At 38.5% G+C, this 26,268-nt stretch overlaps 1 protein-coding gene across 1 annotated transcript in view; it reads left to right on the forward strand.

Annotated features, from left to right (window-relative positions):
• The window catches only part of babam2 (BRISC and BRCA1 A complex member 2), a 93,525-nt gene that overhangs the window by 43,273 nt on the left and 23,984 nt on the right, over positions 1–26,268 (forward strand). Inside the window, exon 7 of the mRNA XM_077580556.1 lies at positions 14,934–15,043. Within this exon, the coding sequence (XP_077436682.1) occupies positions 14,934–15,043 (110 nt within the window). The remainder of the gene's footprint in view (positions 1–14,933; positions 15,044–26,268) is intronic.

The raw sequence follows: 26,268 nt of genomic DNA on the forward strand, positions 1-26,268 counted from the left end.
AACATTTACACCTATGGGCAATTTAGAGACTTCAGTAAACAAACCAGACGTGTTCTTGGAATGTGAGAGGAACCAAAGTACCCAGAGAAAACCCACATGAAGCCAGAGGAAAACATTGAAACTCCACACAGGAAGGCCTGAGCTGAAATTGGAATGAATTAAATGAATTGATCAGTTACTTAGTTAAACATATAATGCATTTTGGGATGTAGATTGTTACAATGTTCAAGTTTTAAGAAGATGGCTTTATAAAACATCAACTACAATCCCAATCTGTCAGAGCTGCGGTTACCTTTCCTTTCCGGTTGCCACATAATTGTCACATCTTTCTCAACTACTCATGGAGCTTTCGTTGTTGTGGTTTTCAGTCCAGCTTTTGTCCCTCTTTGTTTGACAGTTGAGCTTTTGGAGAAGTTGAAGAAAAAACTATTTCATCACAAGTCTTTCACAATTCTCTACAGGGTCTCAAAAACAACACTTCAATGCACGAACAAACATACTTAAATACACGCACATATATTGACGTACACATTTTCATGGACATGCCACTTTGTCGCATGTGAATGTGACACACAAAAATTGTGTCTCATAGTGTATGACTCTTAGACCCATCATTAAGGATCTGTTGGGGCTGTGATTAAAATATCACGTCAGTCATGGCAGCCTGCTTTGTTGTCTTAACTATTTACTGTCTTTCTTTTTTGACATAACACACTTTCTGACAAAATACATGCTATTGGTGCCGAGTAGCACAGACAGTGGACAACATTTTCTCTTTATATTTACACCACCTAGCTTGCTCCAAGAAAAAGTGTGCTCCTTTTGCGTGACTCTCAGGAGATTGTCCCAAAGCAAGTGGTTGTAATTTGTGGCCTTGCCGTGCACTTGCATGGTAAACAGTGACTCAGAAGCTCAGGAATCTTAAGAGCTATAAAATAATTGTAGGTTCATCCCAAATGTCCCTATGTGGCTTGTTGCCTCAGCTCTGCATTCGAAGCTACACAAAAAAGTTGTTTTCCCTGCTGAAGTTGCAGTGAAATGTTTTCTACAGCCCTCGAGTCTGTTCACTGCAGTTGTTCACCAGACAAAGATGATTTTGTCCCTCAAGTGAAGGTTAAGTGCATGTTTAGTGTTGTTGGAAAAACTGTTTTTTTTAAAAATGTTTTTCATAATGATGGAAATGTTTCTAGTCAGGGGAAATTATTGTCCAAGTTTACTTTGAAAAAGAGCATTTAATGAACGATAATCTTTGAAATATCACAAAAACTGGATTTTTTTTTTAAGAAAATTTTGGGGAATTATAAGAAAAATTATAATTTTGTGTAAAAAAATGTTTAGATTCATTGCATCTAAATCTTTTTTTCTCTGAAGAGAAAAATATCTAAAACTGTGAAATCTTGGGTGATTTAATTTAATTTATTTATTTTAAAAAAAAAATGTGAAAATGTAATTTTAGCGATAGAGATTTTGATTGTGGCTGCAGTCTTCTAACTTGCAAATGCAAAAGAAATATTGGATATTTTTCAGAAATCATTTACAATTTACAGTTAATACTAACTCTGAAAATACAAAGCTAAAAAAATACAGAATACAAAGCTTGTTGTGATTAAATTAAGGAAAATTAAATATATCAAGCTGCATTCATTTTGATTTCATTGTGCTTTTGAAAGTCCTGTTGCAAAGGGATGGCGTGTCTGTTTAGCATTGTGACATGGCATTTAGTAGGAAAGCAAGTTGCCCAAAAGACATCGTCAAGTAATTGCCAGTTTGGGCTTCACTAATGCAGTGTACGATTGAAATCTGAAAAGGCCAGCCAGTGCTTCCACTCAGATAAACAATTATGTGGCTTTTTAATGGTAGATGTATTATAGCTTGCTATACGCTTGAAGATGAATTCCAAATGTCACACATCTCTGAAACAAAAATGGGAAGTAGGTGTAAATTAGGAATTCTTACTCTAAAGATGTGATTATCATTCCTTTATACTGTATCTGTTACTGAATGCTGGTATATTTTCCCAGGGCCTGGCTGGCTGGCTTTATGAATGGATGGATGGATGGATGGATGGGTGGGTGGCTGGTTGGGTGGATGAAAAAAATACTACTAATGCTAATACTTAATTAATTAATTAATTAATTTGATTAGATTAATTGCTTTGATTTTCCTATTTTGTCCATATTGCTCTTAAAAAGTTGGTAATGCGGTTTCAATCCTGAGTTTTGAAGTGTGCTTGCCTTGACAGAAGTTTTGTCTTGTACTTTAAGTTTGTAATTGTTACCTCTGGCAAGTAGGATCTGTGATCTCCTTCTCCCATGAATTTTCACTTTGATTGTCTGTCTGTAGGATTATGCAAAACTGGTAGACAGTATGACCCAAGAAAAATCTCATTACATTTTGGAGTTCAAAAAGGGAAGATTCAGGAGTAACACCGGCAGATTTACTACATGTGAAATATTACAGATACATCTATGGACAAAAGTCAGTAGCAGTTTAAATAATTTTTGAAGAATGGGTTATTGGTCTTGGTGGAAGTTTGTGCTTCATTTTGACTTCCTTTCTTGTTGATATTTCAGCCTTCTTGTCAGAGCTTTAAAACATAACCATCCATTGGTGTATTTCATATGACCAACATGTTTAGAATCCTTCCAGAGGCCACTGCCAGGTGGTCTAGCATCTGGTAGTCCACACTTCTAGCCTGCTGAGAAAATGTCACAGAATGGGCAAGTTTATTAGGAGTCTAGCTGAAGCTGCTTCTCATAATAGTAGCATGCTTTCATCTTGTGATAGTTGTGTATGACCTTTCTGAATTCAAAGGACACCTGTGCCTTTGGGCATGTAAAATAAATCATATAATTACCTATCTATAGTCATTAACGCGCGTGACTTATTGCCAAGACCTCCCTGGAAAAAAAACAACATCTGCTGAACTACTGCAAGTACAAAACATGCCAGGCAAACCCAGCAATTCCATCACTACTAAGGCCTAGTCTACACATATTTTGCAAACAAGAGTAGAGCTGTCAAAATTAATTGATTAATCGACAAGTAATCAATTATCATGGAAGAATAATGATTATTTTCTGTGTTCAATCAAAATAAGCAATGACCGGACAACATAATCAATTTAAAAAAGGTTGACGAGTACATCAATCTCCCTTTTTTTTTTTAAATCACCATACTAATATGAAATACGAAATAAACAACAATCACAGATTAATAAACAAAATGCTTTCGTAAAACATTTAAATATGAAATAAAAATGTATTTGATTATTCGAATAATCGATAGACTAATCAATAGTGACAGCAGTAAATGCGAGATATTTTTCTGCAGTTTGCTTAGGGTTGGGCAATAAATCAAATTAATTCGATTAATTCGTCATTTTAAAAATCAACGATCAGAAAATTAGCTAAATTGTGAAATTGAGGTGCACATAAATAAATACACTTCTGGACTATTCAAACTGTTTTATTTTGTAAATTGTATTATCAAAATTCTAAATGTTATTGAGAGTTGTAATTTTGCACAAGTGGCAGAATGCTAGTAACAAACTTAATTGTGGCATTTAAGCACTTCATGCACAAACTAAGAATGTTAAATTTATATTAAAACTGATTTAGAATCAGTACACATTATTGTTGTCTGAACATTTTTGTGCAGGATTTATTTATTTAATAAATGAAACTGAAATGTTTGTTGTGTTTATTACTTCGATTAAAATCCAAATAATCCAAAATGACTGGGGGGGAAAAATATCAATTAAATTTTTTGGTCATATCGCCAAATATTATAAGTTTGCTCTGCCACCCACACGTTTTGATTGTTTTGATTCAAAATGTAGGTTCTAAAAACTCTGGCTAAAGTGGAAATTTGTGAATTTCTCCAAAACAGCCGTGGACATTCGTAACTGGAGATTTACATCATCACTATATATATGTCACTCACATACATACCTCAAGAAACTCTTTCCTTTGTTTGACTGCTTTGTTCTTCTCACCTGCTCGGTGTCTGATGCAAAATCACACGGCTCCACGTTGGATGAGATCGAAGTAATGGGCAAGGGAGCAGACTTGTCCAAGTTGTTTCAATGCCAGAAGACATGGTGGTAGATAAAAAGGCTGTTCATACTTGACAACCCTACAGTGTTGCTTTATTTTAAAAAAAAATGCTGCAAGGAAAAGTGTGACAAAATAGCTCAAAATATATTTTGAAAGTCTCACAGAGAAAGTTTGATTTCAGTTGTTGCAGTCCAGGATGACGCAACCAGCTTTAGGAGGCAAGTACTTTTTACACACAGGGCCAGGTAGTTTTAAATGTTTTTTTTTTTTTTTTTGCCATTCATAAATAAATCGCCATTAAAAAATGACATTTTGTTTATTTGGGTTATCATTGGTGTGGTATTTACATTTATTTGACTATCTTCAATGCTGGAGTAGGGAAACTATGCAACAAAGTAAATTTTTTGGCAAATACTTTTTCACAGCATCATTTGTGTCATTAAAGCAGTAAAATGCTACAAGCCTTTAAAAAGAGTGATTGCTGAAATATTATTTGAAGGGACTAATTCAAGGATTTCAAATTCATTATAAAAAATATTAAAAAAAAAAAAAAAAAAAGTCACAGCCGTTGGATTTGCGGAAGGGAGCATGGAGCTCAAATTCTCCCCCAAATACTCCAGTGACCCCAACATGACTCACTCATATCAAAGGTCACGCTTTACTCTTGTCTCCCTTGGGGATTTCGATCCACTGTCACCCCCACCCCCTTAAGCCACCCACGCTATTTCTCCACATGAACATTCCCACCTACCTGGTTGAGCTCGAAACCCCTGCAGAGCAGTCGAGTATTCTCAGGAGAGCATCCACTCCACCACCCCCCTTTCCTGCTCTTCTTCCTCCGTCCCCAACACCATTCTATCCCCCCCGCACACAAACACACGCACACACAAACGCACTTCCCCACGCCTCCATGGAATTACTTCCATCTGGCCTACTTTCCGCCCTCGCTGTATATCAAGTTGTACATCGCATGTTGTGTTTCTATAACACCTTCAAATGTTCATCTTCCCATTGCTGTGTTGTTTTCTTCTTTTCAACTTTGGGGTCATTTGGCTTTCCTTTAGCTCTGAAATATCTGCCCTTCTGCTTTCTGTAGTCTTACCATACCCAACCAATAATATACTTTCAAATAAAACACATAAAATACCATATTTTAAATCAGCATTCATTTAATTAAAGCCACCTTGAGATAAACATTTAGATAGAATTTGGAGTATTGTGTCTCGTGTTCTGTGTTTGTGTGGTAATACAAGCAGTGGAGGTCATAGTATCATTCTAAGTGATGCAAATTTAATGCATGCTTCTGTTACTTTAATTTGGCTTTGGTTAGAAAAATCTTAAATAAGCTCCAAATAATAACAAATACTTGGATATACTTGGTAGATTGTTTTTTTTTTTTTTTCTTTCGTTTTGTTTTATTGTGACCCTGGAGGAATTAAATAACTCTCGCGCCTCTCCTTTTGGAACTATCTACAAGGTCTGCTCTGTAAACTGTATATCAAACATAGAACTACACAATAAACAAAACTGATAGGCTTCATCAAGGCACATATTTATAAATGTATGTATTAATCTCCGGTATCAATCAGGTATTTCTTCTTAAATGAGATTTTTGTGATTGCTCAGACCTATGGTTATGACAGCCTTTATTTGCATCTTGATCATATGTATTCATAATTCTATTGAGTTCTTATAATTCACATCTTAGGACAATAGTGCCATTAACCCCAAATTAGGGCCTAATAGGTTGCATTGGTCCACAAAAAAACTAAATAATCTCATTAACAGTGCAGTGGGACAAAAACACCCCGAAACACTGTCGGCGAAGCACGATTAATGCAATTACAATTTTGCCTTGAGAAATGCCACTACAACCTAAACTATTGCACCACTGTCTTCAGTTTAAATTTCAAATTTTCAGCTTAATGTCTGCAGTGAGAGCCATTGTCTTTTTTAAAAAGGTATGTTCAATGTGAAATCAAGGTGCAATTGATTATAAAACATTTTGGCAATTGGGTTAAAAAAAAAACACACACAATGCAAGCACTGTTGGTCAGATTCAACTGTAATGAGAATTAACATACAGCAGCCAATCAGTGACTCTGAAACACAAAATGCATGTTATATTGCACATGCAAGTGATCATACTTGAGTCATCCTTTGTGGCCAGAAGCCCTAACATCACACCCTTTGCATATGCACAAACAACAAAGGCCACGACATGCTATCAGTGACACATTAGTAGCACTTGGCTACAGTCACTTAATGACTTGTTTCAGTGAAATATGATCTGCGTGCATATCAATGACACATCCATTTGTCATAATGTACTTGTTCCAAAGAAGTTTGCTTTTGGCCTGGTTCCCATCTTCAGCAATTGTATATTTAACAAACGCACAGTTGACTTTATTGCTATAAACATCATTTAATTATCTGGATTTTTTTTCCCAGCAAGATATGTCACTGGTGGTTTGTTTCTAGTTGTACAGGCTAATGATAGACCGATATGTTTTATTATGTTTTTTTCAGGGTCAATGCCGATACCGATTATTAGTATTCAAGGATGCAGATAACCGATATTTCAAGGCAATATTCATTTGCAGTAAAAGGGAAAATATTAAAAAAAAATAATAATAATAATAAAAACTTTTGTTCAAATGCCACTAAGCATGTTTGCTAAAACAACTTTTCAAATGTTCTACACTTTGAAGGTTTTTCTTTTAATTTCACTTTGCTATTTACTCATTTGCTCCCCAAAAAGTATAAATGTGTTCTATTTTAAATATTACCATGTTCCCAAAGACATATTTATACTTTTTATGTTTTTTTTTATGCTACAGCATACAGAAGGCTTTGATGCAGCCTCTGACCTGAAGATAATGCTTGAAGCAATGGTGGTTATTACAAAACCAGCAGGTGGCAGCAGAATATAAGAGATCAACCAGGGCCATGTTGCAAAAAGCTCTTTCCCCCACTGTTTTAAACAGATTTGTGAATAATGATGAAACTTAGCTATATTCAAACACTAATTGCTGCAAAACGGAAACAAATAGAAATATTTTCCCTGGTGAAAGAAGAAACTCTAATATTTCTTTTGGTAGGTTCCATGTTTTTATAGCAATAGAACACAAGATTCTGTGGGCCTTGCAAAATCAGTCAAAATCCGGTAAAATAACCGGGAGCAAATGGTGTTGCTTCAGTGAAAATAGCAGGAAATGAATGCGTAATAACATCCCTGTTTTTGTCACTGACTGGTAACTGTGGAGTTCTACAGTGTACTACTAAATACTTTTTTAAAATGCTTCTGTGCCACACCCCTTATAATTACACATCTCTAAACAAAGAACTGACTGTACTGTACTTATTTAGTTTGTCAAACAGTACTTGGGACATGAGTGTTAAGGTGTGTTGAGGCCCATACCATGACTTCGAGGTGGAGCATGTGTGTTCTTTAATCCATTGTGTTCATGACAGCATTAATCCTTGGCCTTCTCTACAGCTATGAGCCAGCCTGGTTAATCATCTACCAAACTTGTCACACCACAGTGTAAAGTCAAAGTATGAGATGAGGGTTTGTTCGGAAGGAGTGTTTGGGAGAAAGGGAGACAGGCACAGGAAAAGGTAAATATTTCAGATGAGGACGTTAGGTCCTCTTGGATATGCGTGCCATTTGGGTTGTGGTGATTTGTGCTTGCCCTGGCATGTTTTGTAATTTGAGGTGGAGGGTGCAGGATTGTCATGGCCCCTGGAGTGCACCGCTGCCCTACTCCTCCCCTCGCCACAAGCGGCAGCCCCACCTAATCATTAGCAATCATATGCTCAACTTTATTTCTCAATCACAACATTTCATGTCATGGAATGAGACGTTTTAGCAGCAAGGTTTATGTCAAACCATAAAGGGCTGTGTCAGACAACTGGGTAGGTCAGACAAGTATTATTGAACATGTAACATTGTGTCATTGTTAAACACAGGGGAATTTAGACGCCTGGTATCAGTACGCATGCACAAGCTGCAATGCGAGTATACTTGCAAACCTGCTTGTCAACAAAAAAAAAAGATCATCCATGATTTTTTTGAATGGTATTAGTTGCAGTTGTGCGCATTTCTTTAAGCAATTCTTCGTTCCAGTGAAGGCCCAGAAAGACCTGTTAGTGACATTGTAACACCCTCCATGATGGGCAGGAGTGAGGCCTGCAGATGCCTCTGTGAGCAAAATTTCAGACTACAACAAATGATGTAAAACCACTTATACTCAAAATTCTGGGAGAAAGTTCAAGAACAGAAGGTTTACCGAAGCAATGAAAAAGATCTACTTGTGATTCCAAACATACAGTAAAATCTGATCTATGAAACCTAGTGGATTTATTGTCATGGCTTGGTCTTACTGGCTTCTCCAATGAGATGATTAATCAACGTTGGTAAAGTAACACGACTGCAACCGCAAAATGAGCATGAAAGTCACAGAAACATTTTGTCTTGCCAAAATATGTGTGGACGAACTGATTGGGAGATAATTCAACCTGTAGCAAGATAATGATCCAAAACTCATTACCAAAACAGAGGTTATAAAGGCAAATGAATGTAGTAATTTAGACTGACCAAGTCAGTTTTCATACTTAAACTATCTATTGAGCACACATTTTGTCTGCTGAAGAGGAGATTGAACCCAACGTGCCTGTCTGTTTCAATTATTTTGTTCACCTAAAAATCTTATCTCATATTCATCTATATTCAGCACCAAGATGTTTTCAGTTCACTTGAGTGGTTGTGTGTGCCCAATGATTGGGACTGGCAGTCAGTCCAGGGTTTACCCCCGTCTCTTGCACAAAGTCTGCTGATTTAGGCTCACCTCTAATCCTAATCCTAAACAAATAATTGCAGTAATGGACAAATAGATGGTCTGTGTATTATGCTGCTTTTACATGAAAATTAGGATGCATCTGGATTTATTAGTAATATATTTTTTCCTTGCTTTCTGTTTTTGCATGTTTAGAGGAACATGGACAGCAGATGTGCACTCAATATGCGTTTGTTTTCATAATGATGAGAAACCATTGTTACCAGTAAACAATACAGCATGTCCTCTTTTAGAGACAGACATTCCAGACTAGTGGAGACTAAACATTTAAATTAAGATGCAATTTTCAGTTTTAATGACAGTGGCATGATACATTTGTTTCAGGTTCTAAATCTGCCTAATAACAGGCAAATGACAAATTATGTAAAACAAAAAAGTAAGACAGCAATGATGTGTGTATGAATTAGTTATGGTCAAATCTCATGCAATTGCTAATCCGTATGTATGCCCAGCTTCACCTTAATAAGTTTCGTAAGAGTCACGTTTGATATCCAGAAACAGTTCATGCCTTCCTTTCATGATTTCATGTTGTGATTTTCACAATGTCAATTTCTCGTTACAAAGAATGTTATTCATATACTTGCTGGTGCACTCACAGCTGGCCTAGGAGCTGGAGATGTCCTTGCACAACAACCGTGCTGTCAGTCAAGCCACCCCATTACATCAGGCATGACATTTAAAGTTGGGCGAAGAAGGCGGACGATCTCTTTACCTCCTCCCTTGTAGGCCTGCAGTCGTGCCCCTGTGTTGCCTCTGTGGATGAATGTGTTTTTGTGTGTTTTGACTTTGGCCAGGCTTGGTCTGGCATAAGGACAGCTGTCACATCTCCAGCCTGTCACTTGAGACACAGAGGAGATGCCAGAGGCCAGGGCATCAGGAGACACAAGGACGGACACAGGGGAAAGAGAGCTCTGTGGTTGTGTGTGTGTGTGCGCAGCCATGTGTCCGAAAGACTAACGGGGGATGGAAGACGTGGGGTGGCGGCCGTGAAGGGGTTGACCGGGAGGCACCCACTAACCTTGATGTCCACACAGTACTGCACATTATTCACCCACCACTTTCTTAAATCTAGCCCTTGAGTAGTTGAGTCACATTCTCTCAGGGCAGGTAGTAAATACTTCTTTAACGTCCGACCATCTCCCCTGCAGGACGCCCTGTTTTTTTGGGTTTTTTTTTACTCTCAATCCTCTGACAGAGTGCTCAGTGTTCATTACTCTCCAAAGAAGAGGTTGTCTTCATTAAGGTTCTGCCTGTGGAGACGAAGCTTATTTTTGTCTGCTAGCATTTTACATAAGCGTTGTTCTTTTGTCTATTTGCTTAATAGAGCTTAAAGTAGATCAATTTAAAATGTCTATGATGTCCCAACAATCTGTGATCTTTGCTCACTTTAGCCATCTATTTTATGAACCCCTTATCTTCACTCGGGTCACACTTATCACCCTCTTATGACAGCCGCTGCTCAAGCCAGCCTGAGGGTCAGAGAGAACATGCTTTGTGCCACCTTGAGGATCAGGGGCAGAGTGTTTTGAGAATAATAACTATATCCATCCACAAAATCAGCAAAGGCATTCATTTGTCTTTTTACACTAAGCCGCAAATCCACTTGAAATGTCACTGCTGATCTGTGCAAGTGGAGCAGCTAAACACTATACTGTATTGATTTGCAGTGGAATAGGGTAACAATGAGGTTGTTTGTTTTTTTGAAGCATCCAAAAAATGTAAACGGGACATTTTATGGCAAACTGTATAAGAATTTCTTGTATAAGGCATATGAGAAATGAGAATATTTATTTAAATAATTCCCTGTGATTAATGTTGCCAAATACTTTTGAACATCTAAAAAAAAAAGTGAATTAAATATTACCTTTAAGGCATAAATACACGTGTGAACATGCTGCTTTAAAATGGATTGTCCTTTTCAAGTATTTTGACCCGAGCAACAGAATTTTAGTTTTGGGACCGTAATAAGGCTAATGCCACATCCAGACCGACTTCACCAGCTGTATCCTTGTTAACACAAAATAACAAAACAGACAACACTGAGTCTGGTAGCATACAATAAATACAAGGCTAGTAAAACAGAGCAAGGAGAGGAGCTAACCTTATGTTCAAAATGTTCAGCACAAATATGATCTAATCCACTTACTTTGTCATTTGGCAGATAATTAATGGCCTCAACCACTTCATTTGACATGACTGTCAGAATCCTTGTTGTTACATTATTCACTTTGTATGGTTTCTTGAGAACACAGTTAAAGGTGCATTGTTAAAGATTTTTTTTCTTCATCATGCACGCTCCACTAATACCCAGATGAGTACAAAGAGCCCTGACTTTTTGACTGTTACTGCGCCTATCAGCTTACAGTATATCTTCTCTTCAGTATAGAATGTTCGGGGTAAAGTGGTGGAGGGTGCTCGTCCCCGCAGACATCTACATCTAGTGTTGTGTTAGCTAGCATATGACGTGTGGAAACTGAAAAAAAAAAACAAGAAAAGGTCGGCTTTTTGTCCAAACTCCACCTCAGAATCCAAGAAAAGTGAAAAACGAGCATTTTTTTTCCCAGTCCATGTAATCACATGCGCACCATGCACAAGCTTGACACAAAGGCTGCAGTTACGCTTTGGGTCAGAGCTGGCAGTCACAAGTAAAAAAGGGTCAAACTCCACAATGCATCTTTAAAGAAGTATATACAGTATATTATCCGTTCAAGGTATTCCATCAGCACAACAGGGTAGTTATACAAGTTATACTAAGAATTCACTTCGCTCCATAATAAATGGCACTGAAAAGCTTCTCAGCTGTAGTTATCCTTCATAGATTACTCTTTTTTTCTTTTCTTTTTTTTTTAAAAATAAAACATATTTAATATTTTAAAATAAGATACAGTACTTGTATCTTGCATTAGTTTGCCATTTGAGCTTAAATATTGGCCAACCTGCCCATGTTCTACTCAGGGTTTGTAAATCTTAAATGCTGAAAAAGACATTATGATTATGGCTGTCATCAACTAATCCTTTTGGAGTCGATTATCCCATCAATTGTTTCATCGATTACTTAAGGTATTGCCCGAGGGAGCCCAGGCGCACACACCAGAATGGGCAGCACATTGTGCACTAAACAATACATTAATTAAATGGGGTAAGTGTTGCTTGTTTGCTGTACTGATGTGATATAACTTGTAGCAGCTCTTTGCTGTCTGTTGGAACGAGATGAGTCTGAATCATTCCATGAATAGGCTCTCCCCAGCAGCTCCCATGTCTCAGCAGGGCTTGTCCCTGTGTACAAGCTAGCCCATGTTATTCCTCTGGCCCTCTTCACCTTCCTGTTAGTTCTCATCCATCTGTGTTCCATGTCCCAGTAGAAAAAAAATCACCTTTAAAGACAAGAACAAGACTTGACAGCTACAAACTGGAGCAAAATAATCTTCTCCCAAACCACACAAACCACTGCAGCCCCACATCTTCATGCCTGTTCCTATCTGTCCCATATCGTCAGCGGCAGAAGCCGCCGGCGCTGCTGTGAGACACAGAGCAGCCCTTGTTTACTGATGCAGACTATATTGATGTGAGCTGATTCCATCAGGCGACACTTTTGGATGCCACATACCCTGCCATCTTTCACTGCCTCTTTTCTACTCCCCATGCTTTAGCCCCAAATGTATCTGCCTCGACAAGACGTACTTTCTCATAGTGAGCAAAAGGGCATCTAATATTCTGCAGTGAAAAAGTCTTTGGCCACTACTTTATTGCTTGCTTTGACCACTAAAACTTTAATGGCTAGTTTTACAGCAGTCATTTTGAAATGGTAAACAGACAGATGGACAAACAAACCCAAATATGATGAAAATGCCTGCGTTGAAAAATATAAATAAAAATGCATCTTTGGGGGGGGGGACTCTCGCTACTGGCCCTGAAGGCTGTCTGTTGCGCTTTTTTTTTTAAGCTATACTAAGTTGTGATTGATTATATTTTGGGGGGATTCTTCTTTCTAATTGTTCTTCACATGTTCACTAAATGAATTTCTTCATCCACCAATCAGGCAGATTTTTCCTCAAGTCAGACATTAGTTTGGTTTTGTAATCAGCAGACCAAAATGTGTCTAATTAGCACATGGCTCTGATCACATTTGAAGCCCCTTTGCTACAAACTGGTTGAACTGTGCCTTCGTCCATAATGTATGGTGGTTAGACTTCCCCTCACCACAGCGAACAGCAGCAATTATATCAAATGGATGAGTTCAAACCATCTGTAAGACATTTGATTATCACTGCAGAGCCTTTGTCAAGGGAGGAAGAGAGCGAGCCCATAATATTTGATGTAAAATTGCACTAATGACAGTGCCTGAGAAGTGGCCATGCTCTAGGAAATATATCACACAATGAGAAACTCGAACCTCTGAGAGGCACATGAAGGTTTTAGCACGCAGCTTCGGGTGGCCTCTGTATCCATCTCACACATGACTTGATTGGTGCTCCGAGTCATCAGCTCAGCTTCATGTTGCAGATGTTGAAACTAATGTAGCATGAAACTAAACAGATGTTTCTTCTGGTGTCTTTCCTCTTCTGCTTTCTACAGACAATGATATTTTAGGACTTGAACAATTCTTTTTCCACTTACATTATTGTGGTCTATGTTTGTAGGACAGTGGTTCTTAGCCTTGTTGGGGAGGTACTGAACCCCTATGTGCATTCACTGAACCCTTCTTTATTGAAAAATAAAATAAAATGTGATTTTATTTTATTTTTGTTCAAAGTCAAGACATAGGGATAGTACAGTGAGGAATAGAAGGATGTATTCCTTTAGTTTTGTTAGATAGTACATGAGAATTTATGTTGCAGATATTTGTCCGACCAATTTCTTTTTTTGCTTGACTTCGTAAAAAGAGATTACAATAATAAAGTCAGCATGCGACACACCATCACAACAGCCACAAGTCGACTACTACACACCAAAATCCCTCCAGCACAGATAGGCCAAGCAATGTGGCGTGATCACCTCTAGCCAATAATGGTCAAGTGGGGGGTGTTATAACGAAACATACACAGGGCAAAAAAAAATATTGTCATTTTACAATACATATCTTGCACTGACAGTTTGCCTTAAATTGGGAAAAAAAATCCAATTCACACGTCCTCACCACGCACACACACACAGAGCTACTGGTGGCTAACTGTAGGTAACTGCAGCCCCAAAACGAGCGCACCGTACCATACTTGGCACATGCATGCTAAAAGCAAATGTTAGCATGTATGTTAAAATACGGTAACAAGCATTCTACCTTTTGTTTCAAAATGGCAACTGGAGTAAAATAGTGAGTTCAGTAGTACTTGATAATTCAACTATTTAACTCACGGTACTCACGTTATTCGTTGGCGTGCACTTTAACAGCCGTTCACAATCCATTCACACAACGCGGCGCGGCCGGCCCGGCCCGGCCTCCCAGTTTGTTTTTGTGGATCTCTCCAATGCCTCTCCAGCGGTTGGATCCTCCCAGAATGATGGCAAGCCTCGACGTTTTCTTGCTTCCTCACCTTCCGTACCATGGATTCATTGATGTGGAATTATCTCACGACTGCTCTATTCCTATGTACAACTGCGTAACTCATAGATTGCAGTTTAAATTGTGCCTTGTAAGCATATCTCAACTTTAAGCTGACGCCATTTACGGAGTTCCGCCGGAGTTCGAGTAATCTCCGCGGCTAGAGCCCGGTCGCTACACATCGCCAATTGGGTGGGGTCGAAACGGGGTAAACGGAATGAACTACAGGAAACAGGAGGTCATACTACAGTCTGGCGTTTCATTTGATCTATTTTTATTCACTTTCTCGTTCCATCTCCACATTCGAATACATACAGCAACAGCTCTCTTCTGCCTTCGCCGCTGCTTTGTGTATTTTGACTGAATGAACCATTTTTCTAAAAATCTTGGGAACTCTTTTAAATTGTTAAAGTAAATGAATAATGTCTCAGTTACCACACATAAATACAGTTATATATTTTCTTTATTCTTACCTAGGACACAGCATTGGACCCTGGAGAAGATGTGGCTCTTCTCTCTGTAAGCTTTGAGGATGCTGAGGCTACTCAAGTCTTCCCCAAACTCTACCTTTCACCAAGCATTGAACAGTAAGTACATCATTTGCAGCCACAGGAAGCAGAGCTAGAGGAGTTTGGAAATAAAGATGTTGAGATTCTCTTCATGAGTAACCAGGTTGGGTAGGATTAGAAGTGAGCTCATCAGAGGGACAGCCAACGTTAGATGCTTTGAAGACAAAATTGTAGAGATCAGTCTTAGTAGACATAGTGAGTGTATTGGTGGAAGGATGATGAGTATGGATCTGCGGGGCACGAGCTGGACGAATACCTAAGATAAAGTTGATAGATGTAGTGAGGAAAACATGAGAGCAGTTGGTGCTAGGAGGATGCTTTAGATAGGCAAAGGTGGAAAAGGATGATGTGTTGTTTTGACCACCAATGGGACAAAACCAAAGAAAAAGAAAACAAGTCCTGCTATTATTCTGCTTTGTGGAGTTGCAAGAAAAGTGTGTGATGTATGTTTGGAATTATCTGCATAAAGTGATCATAACATCGGATTCTATTTTCATCTAGTAAGTCACAAGAATAGACACACACATCTTGATTAATTTGTATTTTATTTGACATAAAAATTGTACGTTCATAAACGTTTACAGTGGAGTGTGTGAAAACTATTTGAATCTCTTCTCTAATGACTTCTCCAAGACAGCTAAGTAGTGGCAGAGATATTTGTCTTTGGGGAGAGAGTTGTCTCAAAATTATTCACGCAAATAAATGAGTGATTTTCACGTGTTTGTTATTTTCACGTGTTTTTCAGATCCACAAATGTATCCGCAAGACCTTAATTTGTTTCCCTTGAGCTTGTTTTGCCTTCACTCAGAAGACAATCTTCTTCTATTGGTACCTCTTTGGCCGTTGCTGCTTTAGCGAAGTAGAAAATTTAACAGTAGAAGAACGTCTTGTTGAGAATTTACATTTTTATTTCAGAGAACCACTTCATGTGCTGTTCAAACAAGATTGGTGTATGCTGGTTGTTATGAAAAAACATTTGAATCAGCAAAAAGTGGGACTGGCAGGTCAGCCTCTAAATACCCAGATGTCTGTCAGTCCATGCTAAGACAGATTCTTTATAAATGGAGAAAGTTCAGCGCTGTTGCAAATCTTCTTAGGCGAGGCCATCCTGTAAAGATAACTGCAAAAGCACAGTCATCACAGTGCAGAATGTTCAAGAGGTGAAAACAAATCCCGGAGTGTATATAAATAAATAAATAAATAAATTTATTAAAGTAAAACATTACCTTGATACTTGTGATAATTTGTCTAAATTGTTTGCCTTTTGCTGCTCATTAAGACTTGGCATAATTATCTTGCTGAAGTGGGTGCGTGACCGGATTTTATAACTCGACTCAAGCACATTTTGCAAGCTTTAGCTTTAGCTTTAGCTCAGTCGGATTCTGCAGCAAAGATCTGCTTAAATACCACAACAGGGCATTTTTGCTTCAAATGGTTGGCCATGCCTGATATATTTCCACTTTCATGACTTTTTCGTGTCACAAAGCTCACCTACCATAATGTTTTGTCTACCCACCTACTTTTGTCATCAGTGTATTTTACCGGGTTGCCAAAATGCTCACTTACATGCGACTTACAAGATATAGGAAGGCTTTCAAGTTTCTCTGCTATGCCGCTAGCCATGACTACCACTTTGCTTAACTAGTGTGTGTGGATTGAGCACGCTGCTTCATGTGAACACACTTTTATTTTGTATTTTTTACCAATCAATCTGCAGACCATTATGCACTGAACCATTGCGAATGAACCGTACGGGTCACAAATCAAAGATGGCCCGTTGCACCACTACTGTCTCGTCTTGGTTGAGTTAGTGTATGTATACATCTGTCAGGTCAATTTATGTGCGAGTGCGCTAGTCTACAGTATGTGTTTGATTTAATACATGCTTGTGGGTTTTATATTGTGAATGAATGTGTCTGTGATCACGTTTTTGTCGCACTAATGAGTGACGCTCGTTTGCGCACGCGTGTGTTTGTGAGTGAGTGAGTGAGTGAGTGTGAGGGAGAGAGAGCGAGAGAGAGTGCCAGGTATGGGCCCACTCTGACCCCAGGGCCCATCGGTCTGGGCTTTCGTGCTTAGAATAATCTTGACCTGATGTTTATTTACAAGCACACGCCCCGTCGCACCAGGTTAACAGACCTCTGCCCCTCCTCATGCGCTTCTCCCTCCCCTTGTTCAGTGTTCGCTCATCTCCTCTCTGCCGCCTGGTTTTTTTTCTGCTTTGGTGTTTTTTCCTTTTTTTATAATATCAAATGCTTTCTCTTCCATTCAAACATAGGAATATGCTTGACCACTTATGTCTCATCTTATCTTTCATTGACAGACATTTACTCAAGTCCCATAAAATTGTGATTAAATGCATATTATGTGTGTCTGAAAGCCAACCAAATACTGTTTTGTCACAGTTTTTCCACTTGTAACCACTAGACTAACTACAGTAATTAAATCTAGCATATCCAGGTTATTATGTTACACGTACACTTATGCATACACAGTGTATTATTACTGGCAATCAGTGTTTAGGATCTTGTGTTTATAATTACTTATTACTTGCTTTAAAAAGTAATTGAGTTAGTAATTGAATCACTTCATAATAATAGTAACTCATCACCAGGCAAATTATTTTCACTACTTTAAAAATGCTTTATATCAAATAGTTTTGTTTTTTGCTGCTACCAAAGATTTCAGTTCTTTTTTTATTTTATTTTTTGCCACTAACAGAGATTTAAGTATGTTTGTTTTTATTTTGGTATTGTTTTTAGTTTTTTTTGCAGTGGAAAAGCATGGTGTATTATTTTAGTTATATAAAGTAAACTCCCATTATTTTTTGACCATCTTCTCATACATCGCTTGTATTGGATCTCATTAGTGTGCAGTTGTATTTAACAAGGTGGCCATTTAGCATGTACTTAATAGTGTTGTTCCGATACCGATACTGGTATCAGCAGAGGCCCCAATAGGCAGGACAGCTTTTTCATGTTGAGAAAAAAAATTACTTCGGAATCGGTATCGGCATTGGACGATACAGCAAAGCTGGGTATCTGTATCGGGGGCCAAAAAAATAATATCGGAACAACACTAGTACTTAATACAACCTCTAATGACAACCCTTGGCTTCCAGTTTTAATTACGTACATATATTGCTTTGCTGTGGCTGTAAGGGTTCCTAGTTTGAATGTGCATTTTGCTAGCACTTTCAGCATACATTGTGTGTATGTTACTTTTTTGCAGTTTTGCTCAAGCTTCTCCTCCTTTGCCAGTTACATGAGGAGATGAGACAGAAGGAGGCTAAAGGCAGTGTGGTGCAGCGTTTGAACTGAAGAGCTCTGGCGCAGAAGTATGAAAAAGGGTGGTTGACGGTGCTGCAGAAGGGGGGGTTTTATAAATGAGGAAAGCAACAGTGCAAATGCAGAAGCTCCATAGTAGCACTTAGAGCCAAACTCTCATTTGCCACCCTCCTCTTCCTGCTCAATGTTCGGCTCTTTCTCTAAATACATTTGCACATATGCATATCAAGGCCCTCTCTGAATATACCCCCCGTTACATGCTTTTGTGCACCTTTTTGTCAGCTGTGTGGGAGTGTGTTAATTCATGACCCGAGGCGGCTTCTTCACTGTTGTTTAAAAACAAATGATTGCATGTGTGTACGAGTTTGTGCATGATTGCATTTGCTCTTATTCATCATGGATGCTCCTTAATTTCACATGGGAATGTGAGTTAGCCCGCCTTTTACCATACTTGTGTTTATGCAAATTGGTTGCCCTGTTAGCTTCCCTACATGTCCTTGCTGACCCTTTTTAGTCTTGTAGCATGCTCATTATCTCTACATTGACTCTGCTGAAGAGGGAAATGTTTTTGTCTGCCGTATTTTTCTGACAGACAGCGACATCGACCATTTCATCATGTCAGCTAAAAAATGGTTTAAATCAGTTCTTTTTTCTGGTTTTGTGGTTTTGTGATTTCCAGCAGATATACTGTAGCATGTGTCAGCATTGGCTTGTTCTCCATGAATTTAACGTAGCAACATCAGTATATTTATATAAATTTTTTGTCTGGCCCTTCCTCCATCCTCTTTCTGTCTATCTTTTCTTGCTGCTCTGTCTGCCTTTCTTTTTTACCTGATTTGTTTTTCCAATTTAAAATTTTGCCTCTCATCTAATCTTTCCAAGCCCCCCCCCCCCCCCCAACCACTTCTTTGCCTTTTTTTTTTCTACGTCTGCAGCCTGTTTCCTCTCTCACCATCGCTCTCCATTTTCCATCACTCCCTTTCCTCCGCTGATCCCTCTGGCTGATCCTCAAAGGGAAACGAGTGAGTGAGTGGGACTTAAAAGCAAGAGGAGCTCTCTGCTCTACCCAGCAAGGTCGTCGCTCACTCGACTGAAACACAGAGGAAAGATGTGTGTATATATATATAAAAAAAAATCAACACACTGGAGAGGAGCACATTTCCCTCTCTCTCTCATTTTGTCTTCCTTCCACCTCTACTCTTCTCTCCCATCACAACTGGGTTGTTTGATATCTTACTTTCATTCTCCGTCGGTAGGGGCTGGTATCTAATCTAAGAGTGCTGAACAAAACTTGTAAGCCCCCCTGAGCTACAGCGTTGTACCTATGTTTCTATTCCCACTGGCTCCCGCTTTCTTGCTCTCTCTCGTTGCATTTTCTTCCGCTTTCTTCAAACAGCCTGGCCGTCACCGTAATGTTTTTGGCCTCACAGCAAGGGAAGAAAAATATGTTGAAGTGCCCCGACAGACACCCACATTTTTACCAGTACCGCAAGCACATTGTGTATGGCCCAGTGTATCTGCTCCTCTCTTTGATGGGACTGTATGTGCTGCTTTTTCTGTAGCAATTATTGATTTTGAGAAGTAAAAAAAAAAAAATCACCTTGCTTAAGATTCATTTGTTATATAATGTTTATAAGCCACTCAGAAGTAAATATACTGTGAAAAAACATGACTTTCATGCCAGCAAGCAATAATGGACTTTTTTTTTGTTTTAAACAGAGGAAAATAAATCCTAGCTGCTGTATAGGCGTCTTTGGTTATTTGTTTTCAAGGTAAAGGTGGCAAAATTGGTGGATGCTCAGAAGAGCGGAACTTGATCTGTGAAACCTTATGCATAACAATCTAGAAAATCTAGTCCAAAAATATACATATATACATACATACAAATCCCTATTCTATTGGGTGTTGTGTATAATGTAGATTAAAAAAATAATGCAATGATTTGCAAGTCCTTTATTCAATTGAATGCATTGCAAAGACAAACTATTTCAAATTCAAAGTAGTTTTGTTTTGTTTTTTGGGCAAAAATCTGGGACGGGGACAACAAAAGACTGGGAAAGTTGAGGAATGCTTAAAAAAAACACACACACACACTTGCTTTGAATGTTCCACAGGTGGACAGGTTAATTGGAAACAGGTGATTGTCATGATTGGATATAAAAGAAGTAGTGTGACAAAATTTCCCAGATATGACAATCTGTCAAAATGCAAAGTCTGGTTGGATGGACCACTTCAACGCGAAACCTTCAAATTATAGTAAAACAGTTAGTGCTGTAAATAACTTATGATAATTGATTCATATGTTGATTATTTTATTGATTAATCTATTAATCGGATGGAGAGAAAAAAAATTCCCATCCCTTTATTCAAAAACCAGGACATTCTTTCAAACTGATTTTTATGATTCAATTACAGGTTTGGCCTAAGAAATGGGCAAAAATGTTGATCATTAGTCGAGCTTTCCATGAGAATTTTTTAGTTATTCCGATTGAAATCATTCAGAATGGAGATCTGAATGAAGATCTGTGGTCATCTGTTAACATAAGACATCATCTATTCTGATCTTCCATTTACATGCTCCCCTCCTTTAATCAGATCAGCCCCCCAGCAGCCATGGGACGCGTGGTTTTTCAAGATGGAGTTTATTTGTCATTTGTCTAGCATAGTATTTGTGATAGTTTTAACACTTTTATTGAAGCAACAGGTTGAGAAAAACTTAAATTCCAAGTACTTTAAAACACACAGCCTTGCCATTCTGATAATATGCCACCCCTGTGATTCTGAAGGAAATTCCATTGGAATTCTGATTGATGTGTTTACAGTATATGGAGCATTTTCATTTCGTTTGGCCGTTCAGATTCATTCAAATTGGAATACATGGCTCCATGTAAACCCGGCTATTGTTTTCCAAAAAGTAGACGATTGCAAATGTCTTAGACTATATTCCTGAAGATGTAAAAACCCAAAAGTTCAAAGATGCCCTTCCATCATCCTTTTTTTCTAATGTTTAATGCATAACATGACACGTATGCATGGATTTGATGCAATAGACAATAAAAGGCAAAAGGCTTGCAAAGTGCTTGGGTTAGAATTTCACATCGTTGTGACATAGGATCGTGATTCATTATTCAAGTACATTTCCACTTTGTGGTTGCTACATTCCCACTCAACTCAGGAAAAATTACTGACGGCGTGTAGTCGTGTATATGCCTTGCCTCATTGATATGCAATACGCTTACGACGTTAATATAATCCAAAATATTGTAATGTTTTTTGTCTACAAGGCAACTAGGAGAGCCAACGTTATGACGTGAATAGAATAAAAAATATGGCAAGTTTCATTCTACTACTTTCAGACTATGATTAGCACGTCTGCACGGGTCCACATAAATTTGGGTGAAAATCCATCACTGAGCATATGCCACTGGACTGGTCATTTTAATAGCGCCATAGACCAGGAAATAACAAAAATATCCAATATGGCAGCGCACAGGTGGTATGTCATTATTATGATACTTAATTGTGTTTAACCTTTTTCAGGGAATCAGATTTTTAATTTTTTTTTTCTTTTAATTAATCAGATTTTTTTTGGTGTGATGCTGTTTTACATTTGTGCCAGATTTAACAAGACACACACCTTCCGAAAAGTTCAACTATTGTAAGTCCCTAAAATATTCTCCCAAAACCCTTGAGAATCAATCAGATGTGAATTGCAAAAGTAAGATGAGCCTTTATGTTCTTTTTGGTTAGTAATGGTTTTCGCCTCCTCCGTAGAGGTCACTTTTGCTCTTTCTCTTCCTTATTGTTGAGTAATAGTTAGAACCTTAACTGAGGCCCTGTCCTCAAAGAGTATTTTTAAAACCGAATAGTTCTCCCCCGCCCCGAATAGGAATTTTTTTTCGTACACACTGCCTCGTTTGTTTAAAAAAAAAAAGCCGCATCCTCACTAAAACGCGTACGTTTTTAAGCTTATTTACAAGCATGCCGAGCCTGTAGGTGGCAGTAGTTAGCCCAGTGCTGCTCGTCTCTGACGTCACTTCGAAAATATGTCACACAAGCACAGACTTGTCCGTGCACGCAAGACTTGTTTTTGTTGTTGTTGTTTTTTTTTTTTATAATAAATTAATACATGTAAACAGACAATCAGGATGAGTGCGTCATAACGGAGCATAGAGGAAAACAAATAAGAGGAATACAAAATAGGACAAGAAATTTACCATTTTATTTTTAAACAGCTTTATTTAACAAATCAACTCATTATAACAAAAAGTGAAGCTTAAGTAGGGAGGTTTAAGGAACTGGGGGAGATCGCAGGGGTCCACTGTCCTGATGCGTTCTCCTTCCACTGCTGCTCAAATCACTTGTGCACAAACTTTTGGCATCCCTCATGTCTGGAGCCAACACACACCTGAGGTAATTGTGAATCACAGAATAGAGACAGACCGCCACTTCCTAGTCGCTTTTTAAAGACTTTCTCTTGGTCCTAAAACCCCCGCGATCTTCCTCCAGGTCCTAAAACCTTCTTCAATACATACAATACAAGTCAATGCAATAAGCATCTCACAAGACGTCCAATGAGTTCCCCTATGTGAAGGGTTAGATAACTCGGGTAATCCTAACCACAAAAATGAAGGCTATAAGAAGCAAATATCGCCTGGCAGTGGATAACAAACTCCTAAGTTTTTAATGAAAAAATCTCCTGGGACATGTGGATTACAGGGCAAAAAACTGAAAAATATCTCACATTTGCAAAAATGGGCCTTAGTGAAGGGAGGTCTGCTGATTCCTTTTTTGTCCTCCTAGATGGGTCGTTGCTCTGCTCTGGTGGTCATTTTTGTCACTGGGAATGTTCAAACACAGATGATATCATGCTTTTGTCTCAACGAAGCATTGGTTTGGTTCAGTAGTGATCATTAAGACCTTCAAATTTACAAAGTAATTTTCTTAAGATGGATTGCTTATGTGGCTCCTGCTACAACTATCTTATGAGCTAACATCAATCTTTTCATGTTCACTTCTTTTACCTGATTGTACCATGCCCATGAGATGAGCTGGATACATCTCTCCTTCCCCCAGAAAACCTGCTGCATTGCATAAAAGAATCGAGTGGGCACCGTCTCTGCCCCCAAACCAGATTTAGGAGCCCGGAAAACTCAACACAGAGAGACAGTTTTAGGCTGCGGTGCACTAATGTTTGTGTATCTGCATTTGCCTTTAGGTGCCGGCTCGCATGTTTGTGTGTTCTGGATGCTGATGTGTGTGCGTTAACGTGTACGTGCCTGTGTGTGGGTGAACAGTTGTGTGTGTCCCTTCTCCAGGGTCTGTCGAGGTGTTTTATAGCCTTTGAAAATTGTTGCATTTCGATCAAATATTTTTCAAGGTTTTGTAAACATCACGGCTCAGTCTGAAGATTGTCAATCTGATTCAATAAATGTAGTGCTAACCAGCAATTCCATATGACGCTACTCAACACCATTGCAGACACTTATCTCACTCTGTTGCTCAAGTCACCCGCTGACTGCTCCTCTACTTTGTCTCCTTGAGAACTTTAGAATTTTTGTTTTTTGTTTAGTGTGTTTCCACGGATGGTATATCACATCACATTGCGGTGGCTTAAAAAGAGCTGTTATATCATTGTGTGTGTGTGTGTGTGTGTGTGTGTGTGTGTGTGTGCGCATGTCTGAATGTTTTTATATATATTCCTCAACTTCTGTAATGCCGTGTTGCCCCTCTCCTAGATTTTTTGGAACATGTTGCAGGCATCAAATGAAAGATTACAGAATATATTGTAAAAATAAATAAGATAAGATTACCACATTAAATATCCCATGTTTGTAATGTTTTCAATTGAAAATTAGCAAATTATTGTATTATTTTTTTCATTAAAATTTTATGCAACATCCCAACTTCATGGGAGTTAGGGTTTGGAGGACACTTTCTTATAGGATTCTGCACTCTATTAATGGATTTGTGATGGTAGTTTTTCCTGTGGGGTTTGTGGCACTTTAAAATCTTACTTTTCTCCCCCAGAGTTTGTCAAATTTTACTTTGGTTAACCTCGGCATCATTTCATGTTAGAAGTTCCATTGTTCTTGAAAAGTGGATGGTTTACGGAAATCTGTGGATTTCAAAACTCTTTTTGTTTTACAATGTTCTCTGTTCCTCTTTAACATAATTATCCGTGAGACTAAAACCTATTTTATAATGATAGACTCTAATCATCATGACTAATTAGGCATGCAGTCACTCAAAACTAAACCTGCGCTGGCTACAAAGTCTAAAGTACATTCAATATGTGCTCCAAGTAACATTTTCCACAAAATTTTGTACAGGGCCGTGTTTAACTTTTTCAATTAGGATGTGTATTTTCGTTTATTATTTGCGTACCATGTTCGAGGCAAATGTGATCCTGGGAGGCCACCGCAGTATTTGAGGAAGTGAAGAAGGTAATCTCAATGGAAATGTTGCTGCTTTGAAACGTCATCTGAATTTACTCCTTTGCTTTATCTTTCACGTTGGTTGATTCGTGATTCATGTCTGCCCCCTTTGCAACTGAGCTTTTAACTGCTCTCGTACTGACACTGTATGCATATGTATCACACACGCACACACAAATCCCCCCATAAACAAACAAGCTGAGCCTCGTCACCATCCACCTGAGTCACAGAACATAATCTCTCTGGTTGATGAAGTCACAGGCAACCCTGTCACATTGAGCATGAGTGTGTGTTTGTTTTCATATGTTCATGCACACTACTACTGTAAATATGTCATACAGTAAGCTGCGTTGCTCAAAGGGGTCATGCCAGGCACCATGTTTGTGTGACTCCAGCCTAAGTGGGTAGTAAGGAGAGCCGTGTCACCAGTCAAGACAGGAGTAGGGACTCGTAACAGGGCCGCTTGGATAGTAAAAGTTTTCTCAGATGGATTTCTGACAGGTGATTTTTATTTATTTTTACACACTCAAATAAAGCATGTTAGTCGCAGTAAAGGGAGTAACTGAAGGTCCCGCATCTTAATCAATCAGATCAGTCTTATCCAGTCTTTACTAGACACATACTTTTTATATGGAAAATCTCCTGACATGCAACCAAACATGAATCTCAAAAATTATATACAGTCAGGATTTCCCCCATAAACTTTTTAAGCCTGGTGGTCAGGGCCAGACTGCGAACAAAATTTTGGTTGGGAAAAAAATTGTCAACGTGAGTTGGACATCGATCGACATGTGCTGAATCCTATTCGTCGTCAGGAGGAGGTGCAGATTTTAGGTGAACTAATGAATGCACGCACGCACGCACATACACATATTCACCCACATACAAAAAAAAAAAAAAATACAAAAGATATATATATATATATAAAAAAAGGAGAGCAATGATGATGACATGTCAAATCGGTAAAATTACCGAATGAACAATACTGAGCTCTCCAGAAAAGAAAAAAAAGGAGGAGGTGCAGATGGCAAATGACTTCCAGCAATAACTATTCGTCGTTTTTCGACAGGGAAAGGGAATGCGCACGGCGGTTGTCAATTACTACCACGGTGGATGGGGGGCACTTAGCCTGGGGGCGGTGTGGCAAGAAAACTAAAATGCACCTAATGCCTTCTAATGGCGGAACAGTGGTTGGGAATCACTGTATGAGACACGCCTTATACGAGAGGCCCAAGAGAGGTGGAGGTAAATAATTACATTTCTAATATTTTCAACTGTTTAAATATTCATTTTCCTTTCATTCGAACTGATGACGAAGCAACAAGTATTGAGTTTCTTAATCCCGCTGCAAATTAGTAGTTACAATTACTATGAGGGGGGCCTCAAAACACTAGTTTTTAAAACATGGGATCACTATGGCAATGACTTTACCATTTTAAACTCAACTTTGTTCTGTTCTAAAATTATGTTAAAATTACACAGACGTTTCTCCAATTTGTAGCTTTAAATGACTGATGAT

The sequence above is a fragment of the Vanacampus margaritifer genome, chromosome 1 (assembly GCF_051991255.1).
Source record: "Vanacampus margaritifer isolate UIUO_Vmar chromosome 1, RoL_Vmar_1.0, whole genome shotgun sequence".
Lineage (NCBI taxonomy): Eukaryota > Metazoa > Chordata > Actinopteri > Syngnathiformes > Syngnathidae > Vanacampus > Vanacampus margaritifer.